General features: G+C 53.7%; 1 protein-coding gene across 1 annotated transcript; it reads right to left on the bottom strand.

Annotated features, from left to right (window-relative positions):
- Nucleotides 1-4,629: 4,629 nt before the first annotated feature.
- On the bottom strand, nt 4,630-7,924 carry LOC110391809 (platelet glycoprotein VI-like). Its single transcript, XM_021383754.1, has 4 exons — nt 6,933-7,924; nt 6,428-6,706; nt 6,036-6,347; nt 4,630-5,912 (listed from the first exon to the last, which is right to left on the bottom strand). Exons 1-4 carry the CDS (start codon nt 6,961-6,963, stop codon nt 5,761-5,763), a joined length of 774 nt encoding a protein of 257 aa, XP_021239429.1. The 5' UTR covers nt 6,964-7,924; the 3' UTR covers nt 4,630-5,760.
- Between the last annotated feature and the right edge of the window lie 24 nt (nt 7,925-7,948).

Here is a 7,948-nt window from a genome sequence, read left to right on the forward strand (position 1 = left end):
CTCCCCTACTTTCCTGTTTTAGCATCGGTCACTGGGTGGTGAGCAATTGCCTTGTGCAACTTCTGGTTGTAAATAGACATATTATGGTCATTGCTGTTACTTCTCTCTTCCATTTCATTTTTAGTAAATAGTTTCTATCTCAATCTGTGAGTTCTATGTTTGTTTTTCTGATTTCCAATACCCCCTTCCCCATGGGGCAGCATTAGGCCCATACGGCTCCAGCCCTCTGATCATCTCCGTGGCCCTCCTCTGGACCCGCTCCAGCAGTGTGATGTTCTTCTTATATTGGGAGCCCAGAACTGGACACATTGCTCCAGGTGGGGTCTCATGAGAGCAGAGTAGAGGTGCAGAATCACCTCCTATGCCCTGCTAGTCACACTCCTCTTGATGCAGCCCAGGATATGGCTGGCCCTCATGGCTGCAAGCACACACTGCTGGCTCACGTGGAGTCTTTCGTCAACCGACACCTCCAAATCCTTCTCCTTCGGGCTGCTCTCAAGCCATTCTCCGCCCAACCTGTATCTGTGCTTGGGATTGCCCCCGACCCAGGTGCTGGACCTTGCCCTTGGCCTTGTTGAACTCCAACATGAGGTTGGCATGGGCCCACCTCTCCAGCCTGACCAGCTCCCTCTGGATGGCAGCCCTTCCCTCTAGTTTGTCAACTGCACCACTCAGCTTGGGGACGTCTACAGACTTGCTGAGGGTGCACTCGACCCCACGGTCCCTGGAGCCTACAAAGATGTGAAATAACACGGGTCCCAGTACTGATTCCTGAGGAACACCACTCGTCACCGCTCTCCACTTGGACACTGAGCTGTTGACCGCATCTCTCTGAGTGCGACCATCCAGACAGTTCCTCTTTCAGAGAGTGGTCCCATCCATCAGAGCCATTTTTCTCCCATTCAGTGACCAGGATGTTGTCCAGGAAAGTGTCAAACAATTTGCACAAGTCCAAGATGACTTGTCTGTGCCCTCTGTAAGGAGATGTAACCCAGCAGTAGGTTCAGCGACTGGGTGTCCTGTGCTCAGGGGGCACAAACCTCCAGCCCAAAGTGCCACCCTCTGAGTTAGAGACCACAGAGCACTTTACTCTCCTACAGTCATGAAGACTCCCGGGTCCCAGTACCCTTGCTCCTCATCCTCACCAAGACCAGTGCCAGCACCACCCTCTCAGTGGACTCTCCACACATACTCAGTCTCAGTTTCTCCAGTGAGATTCCTTCTAGGTCCATGGCAATGTGGTCTTTTTTGTGGCCATCCCCAGGGGCTGCCCATCCTCATTCTGATATTCTGTTTTAACGAGAGCGTGAATGTGATGGGCAGCTTTATCATCATGTCTTGATTTTCTTTCTCCCTTTTCTGCCATGGGTGGTGGCAGGCTGGTCCCTAGCAGCTCCCTCTTGTTCCCTCCCTGGGCTGACACACTCGGTCACCACATCCTCCCTCTCCAAGACAGCACCTGTTACCTGGAATTCACGCTCTTTCACACTAGCATCCTGCAGATGCTTCACAAAACTGTGCTGTGCTATCTCTGCATGCAAGCACACCTTTTGCTCAGCTGCCACTTCGGCTTGCAAACTCCTTATCTCCACTCTTCATGACTCAGTTCCTCCCTCAGTGTGTTCCACAACACGTCTGTCTTCCTGCACTGCTGTCATGTGGCACCTCAAACTCCACAAACCATGGCCTCAGCTTTACCAGCTCTTGGCCTGTGACCTTTTGTTAAGACCTGGATCTGTTCTGCACTCTGGATCAGGCTGAACCCAGGAAGACGGGAGCACCTGACAGACAACTCAGACATGGTAAAAACAAGCATCCTTCTTTCTCAGCTCACGTTAGATCCCATCTGGATTCGTCTTGCTCTTGATTCAGGGGATTCTGCCCATGAAGCCAATTAAAATGTCTCGTCCCACTGGGTGAGTTGTGAAAAAGGTGAATCTTCAGAACCTCCCAGATAAGGCACTCCCTTTATCAACCCAGTTGTCCCTGTCTTCTACCTGGCTGGTGGAGCTGGTATTGCCGGAGTTGCTCAGCCAATTCCTCCACCCCTTGTTCTTCTCCATTCTTCCAGGTCATTACTTCTGCTGAGTTGGCACACAATGATGCTGAGCTCCATCCAAATGTGGCCGCATGGATTGCGTGCACTTGATGCTATGTGGATGCTGGGAGAACTGATGGTTGTTTAGGTCAGCGTTTTACACCACGTCCAGCACAGCCCATTCCCTTCCATCCTGGACACCTCTTTCCATGGTGCCCCACTGCCCTGGCTGACACGTGGTACCGTCCCTGTAGGGATAACTCTCCTTCGCAGCTGACAGCAGTGGTGTCCAGAGGGGCAGAGCACTGCCGTGGTTGCCGTCGCTTGGTCAGTGCCCCCTTCCCCAGAGAGGGATCCCAGCTGCCTGGCTTCCATGCCCACTCAATCCAGGCTGTGGGCCCCATTCTCCCAGCATCGCAGCAGCCAGGGGATGCTGTGCTCACATGGATGACTGCTGAAATCCTCCTGCACATCTCGCAGCTCACCTAGGGAGAGGCATCGGCTGGTGACTGACTCCCTGACAGCCTCGGCCTCTTCCTCCCATTCTGGGATGGCCTTGGTATGGAGCAGCCTTCCTCATCCTCATCCTCATCCTCTCCTTCCTTCCTTACTAAACCAGCTGACTTAGGCTTCCACACTTTCTGCTTCTGGAGAAGGGCAATGGATTCCTGGGCACGTTGATTCCTGGGTTCCGCTGCAGGGCCTGTCATGGGGCTTGGGTCACACCCAGTCACAACTCTTCCCTTTACAGGGGCTCAGTAGTGCTGAATAGTGCTTGATGAGTGCAGAGCAGCCTCCAGCCCAGAGCATCAGGAACTGTGTGGCAGTGCCAGGATCAGGGCACACCTCTCAAACATTCTCTCAGCTTTTGGGGATTCCACGCTTGTTCATGGCTGAGCTTCAGAGCCATGGCAGATGACAACAGTGAGTGACACTGCCAATGTCCTCTGTATTGGAACTGCTGAGTCAAGGCCTGAACCACTGATTGAGCATCTGGAGGAAGGACCCTGTCAGCCCTGGGAGCACAGGTGGAGGCAATTCACTGTGTGACCTCCTAGGCCTCATTTAAGGGCTGACTGCCACTGCAGAAGGGTCTCTTTAGAATCATAGAATCGTAGAATCTTAGAATTGCTCAGGTTGGAAAAGGCCTTAAAAATCATCAGTTCCTATCGCTGCCTAACCATGCTACCCTAACTCTAACAACCCACCACTATATTATGTCCCCGAGTGCCACATCCAAATTGTTTTTAAACACATTCGGGGATGGTGATTCAACCACCTCCCTGGACAGCCTTTTCCAGTGCTTAGCAACCCTTTCTGTAAAGAAGTTTTTCCTCGTATCCAACCTAAACCTCCCCTGGCACAACTTGAGGCCATTTCCCCTTGTTCTGTCTGCTGTCACCAGTGAGAAGAGACAAGCCCCTCTCTCACTGCAGTCACCTTTCAGGTATTTGAAGAGAGCAATAAGGTCTGCCCTCAGCCTCCTCTTCCCCACACTAAACAGCCCAAGTTCCTTCTGTCTCTCCTCGTAGGGCATATTCTCCAAGCCCTTCCCCAGCCTTGTTGCCCTTCTTTGGACCTGCTCCAGCACCTCAAAGTCCTTTCTGCACTGAGGTGCCCAAAACTGAACACAGTACTCGAGGTGGTGCCTCACCAGTGCCAAGTACAAGGGCAGGATGACTTCCCTAGTCCTGCTCACCACCCCATTCCTGATCCAAGCCAGGATGCCATTGGCCTTCTTGGCCACCTGGCCACACTGCTGGCTCATATTCAGCCGACTGTCCATCAGCACACCAAGGTTCCTTTCCGTCAGGCAGCTTTCCAGACACTCCTCCCCAAGCCTGTAGGGCTGCCTGGGGTTGTTGTGACCAAAGTGCCGGAACCGACACTTGGTCCTACTGAAACTCATACAGTTTGCATTGGCCCATTGATGCGGTCTATCCAGGTCCCTCTCTAAAGACTTTCTACCCTCCGGCAGATCAACACTCCCTCCCAATTTGGTGTCATCTGCAAACTTCCTGAATTTGAGAGATTCCATTTGATAACAAAATGAAGGGACGTGGGCAGGAAAAAAGGAGTGTCATTTTTTCTAGCATTTCTCTTAAAGGGAAACCATTTATTGGTTGGTGAGCAGCAGGGGGACCTTTTGCAGTGAGGAGTCAAACTTTGGAATAGCCCGCAGCTCTGAGCACTGTCCTGGTCTTCTGGATGGTACTGTCAGTTTGTCTGTAGCGTGTGCTCAAGCGACAGTGGCTATGGATGGAATTAAGAAACTCAACCTTGTGAACCAGTGCCAGCGCAGGGAAGGAAGCAGCCCTGAGAGCAAGGGATGGCAGCGAGTGAAGGAAGAGCTGAGCGCTGTGAGCAGCAGCTCTGAGGCTGCTGTCCCGCTGAGAGCAGTTGTGTTGGAACACGCTCTGCTCACATCTGTTGGGATCTCCACCCTTCGCACCCCACATTGGGTCCCCTCCACAAGGACTGTGGTGCTGGCACCTGGCAGCAGCTCAGCACCACACAGCTTTGATTCTCACTGACTCCCCTCGTTGTGCACGGGGGTGAGAATCAGAAAAAAAAAAGGCAGAACTCCTTGGTTGAGATAGAAGCTATTTACTTAAGCAGAAAAGGAAGAGAGAAATAACAGTAATGGTAATAACACTGAGATATTTACAAAACTTGGGGTGCTCAGTGCTACTTCTCTCCACTCTCTCATCAATGCTATAACCTGGGAGGAATTTGGGGTCCCAGTGGGTGTTAAGGGATTGGATGAGGATAAGGAAGGATTCTGGGGTTACAGTTGAACATTTGGGGATTTGGTGAGATTGCAAAAGATATGGAGTCCACTGGTGAGGATTTGGGGATGTTCGTTTTGGGACAGTTGTGGTTCTGGTGGCTGAGAGAGGGTAACTGGAAGTCTGGGATGGCTTAGTTCTGGGGCCCTAGTGTGGTTTAGCGGAGTCTCATTCTGACTTGAAGGTTCCCACCAGTTCTGAGGGGTGTTTAGGGCTTGGTGGTCTGAGGACTCCCTAGGTCAGATCTTGGAGATCCCTATGCATGGCATTTGGGGGTTCCACGGTGGTTTGGGGGTTCCCATAGGATCTGGGTGCTGTCCAGGAGGTTTGGGGATTCTGTGGGGCTTTGTGCTGGCTGCCCTCCACTTGGGACTGATACGCTGAATTTTGAGGGTGCCCGTAGTGTGTGTAGGGCTGGGGGTGTGGGGCATTTGATCTCCAAATCCCTCAATGTAGATTTTGGGTTTCCCATGGGCTGGATTTGGGGATGCACATAAAGGTAGGGTAAGGAATATGAGGCTGGGAGTGTGTTGGGGTCCACATGGACAGGGTTTGGGGTTCCCAGTGGGTTTTAGGGGTCCCCAAGAGGCAGGCTGGATTTAGGTATTCCCTAACTCAGACACTGTCCTGGAACCTAATGGACTCAGGCTTCCTGAGGGGGGCAGCTACATGAAAATGGGGAGGGGAGTGGGATGGGTGTTATGGAGGGCACCAGAGAGCACGAGGGGGATCAATAGTGCATGGAAGCAGCAGCAGGGGAAAGTGAAGGGGATTTATCCACCTGTAGGGGAGGGAAGACAAGGAAGAGCACACCTGGGGGATGTATAGGGGATGGAAAGGGGGATTGAGAGACAGGGCACATAGACGATATCAAAGAGGAAGCAGAAGACACTTGGGGGGATCGAAAGGTGCTCTGTTGGGTATCAAAGTGATTCAAGCGCCTTCCCCAGCAGGGCTCTCATCTCTCCGTATCCAGAAGCTGCGGGCATCGAGGATGAAGTAGAGGCCCAGGCCAAAGACGAGGGCGGCAGCGCAGCCCCTCACCACTGCCACCACCAGGTTACCACGGGACATCCTCTCAGCACCTGAGGGGTTTGAGAGTGTGCATCTCCCCATTGCAGGCCCTCACATCCACGAGGGTGTGATGTAGTGACACTGCCACAAATGAGTGACACCAGGGACAGCTACATGGGGGGGCTCAGACCTACCTGGGTGAGCAGTTGCGGGTGTCACCTTCAGTGTCACGTTGTCCCCAAGGGGTGAAAACAGAAGGTAGGAGCTCCCAACGCGGTAGGAGCACCTATAGGTGCCAGTGTCAGCTGGGGTCACTCCAACAAGGGTGAAGTTGGCCATGCCCCCACCATTGGGCTCCTGGTGCTGGATAGGGGCTGAGTGCCCGTCCTTGTGCAGGAAGATAATGCCCCCATAATTGTTGTTCCGGCACTGCATGGTCACATTCATCCCCACCTTCACGCATTCATCAGGGCTCATGGAAATGCCAGGAGGGGGGAATCTTGGATCTGAGTGCAACAGGAAATAGCGATGGGACACGGCCCTGTGGGGACAGCCCAGGGCCATCTGCTTTCCCCAGTGCCCTCACCTGTCACCATTAGCTCCACGGGGTCACTCATATTCGATGTCCACAGTGGCTCCAGTATCTGGTATTGACACGAATACTTCACTGCATCTTCCTGCTTTATGCCAACCAAGAAGAACTCAGCTGTATCCTGCACCTTGTCTATGTCCTTCTCAGATGACAAACATCCATCCTTGTACAGCCTGACCCAGGCAGCCGACTGGGGCAGGTGGCAGCGCAAGGTGACTGTGTCCCCCAGGGACACCCCCTGGCTGGGGTGCAGTGACAGGGAGGGTCGGGGCACTAGGACAAGGGACAGCAGTCAGCCTTGTCCCTGCACACCCTCCTGGACGCCTCTGATGGCCTCCTCCCAACGCTCCCCTCCCTCTGTCCCCATTCTCCCCCTCTCCCCATACTCACGCTGCTGTGCCCTGATCGCTGCCTCCAACCACCAACCTGCAAGGGACACGGTCCTGGTCCCACTCAGGGCCACCAACCCCCATGGCACCACATCCCCATTGTCACTCACCCAGGATGAGGACCAGCGCCATTGGTGCCATGAGGCAGGAGCAGCTTGGGGACAGCGAGACTGCAGTGGGCACAGGAAGCGGCTGGAGAGCTGCTGTCAGTTCTTCCTGTGGTTGTAGTGCTGTGATGTCATCTCCGCATGTTGTATTACTTGCCCCTGATCACTAATTAGTGACTGTCACCCCTCAGTGTCACACGCCATCCCCAAAGGGCTGCCAGCTTAAAGCCCTCTCAGTGAGCCCTGCCAGCTCCAGGGCTGGGATCCTTATCCCCCTTGCAGACAGGTAGGACCCATCTGCAGCCATCAGCCAGGCGCCGAGTTAAACTGCCCCGTGCTCTGTACCAGACTCCCACTAGGATGTCAAACTGGCTTCCCATCCCCCTCAACCTTACCCATAAGGACTCGACCTGATCGTTCCCAGCATTCAGCTCTACCACAGTGAAGCACTCCCTGACACAGAGAGCCACATCACTGCCCTCTCCTTCCTTGCCTACCCCTCCAAAAGAGCTCACAGCTCCCCACAGCAGCACTGCACTTGTGGAAGTGATCCCACCATCATTTGGAGATGCCTACTAAGTCTTAGATTCCTGCTGCATGATGGCTTCCAGCTCCTCCTGTTTGTTGCCACCGCTTCTGGGTGGTCATCACCAGCTTGGTAAAAAACCCATACACATCACTTTGGAGGAAAAGGTTAAGGTTTCTGCTCATTGAAGCTGTGGTTTCTTGTGCTGTGGATGTGGCTACGAGCTGGTCTCTCACCGTGCATGTTGAGCATGGCCACTACCAGCAGCAGCAGCAGCAGCAGCAGCCCCAAAGCGCTGGCTCTCAGGTGGTGCCAGTGTGGGCACACAGCGGGAGCTGGAAGAGTGCACACCTGTTTGAAAACAGACCCTTCCCAGTGGTTCCCATGCAAGGCTGGAGCAGAAGTTGACGGCTGCCCTGTTTCCCTCAATTCTGGGGGTCCTTGGATCCTTCCCAGTTGCTCCAGTGTTTCCCAGTGGGGAAGGAGCTGGTAC

Source organism: Numida meleagris, unplaced genomic scaffold, assembly GCF_002078875.1.
Source record: "Numida meleagris isolate 19003 breed g44 Domestic line unplaced genomic scaffold, NumMel1.0 unplaced_Scaffold520, whole genome shotgun sequence".
NCBI classification, from domain to species: Eukaryota; Metazoa; Chordata; class Aves; order Galliformes; family Numididae; genus Numida; species Numida meleagris.

What these genes read in the sequence shown, in the direction of transcription:
- LOC110391809 (XM_021383754.1), bottom strand. Translation starts at nt 6,963, where the DNA reads ATGGCACCAATGGCGCTGGTCCTCATCCTGG. An exon ending in GGCGCTGGTCCTCATCCTGG is followed by an intron (nt 6,707 to 6,932) that starts GTGAGTGACAAT and finishes CCCTTGTCCTAG; the next exon opens with TGCCCCGACCCTCCCTGTCA. An exon ending in CGTGGAGCTAATGGTGACAG is followed by an intron (nt 6,348 to 6,427) that starts GTGAGGGCACTG and finishes TGTTGCACTCAG; the next exon opens with ATCCAAGATTCCCCCCTCCT.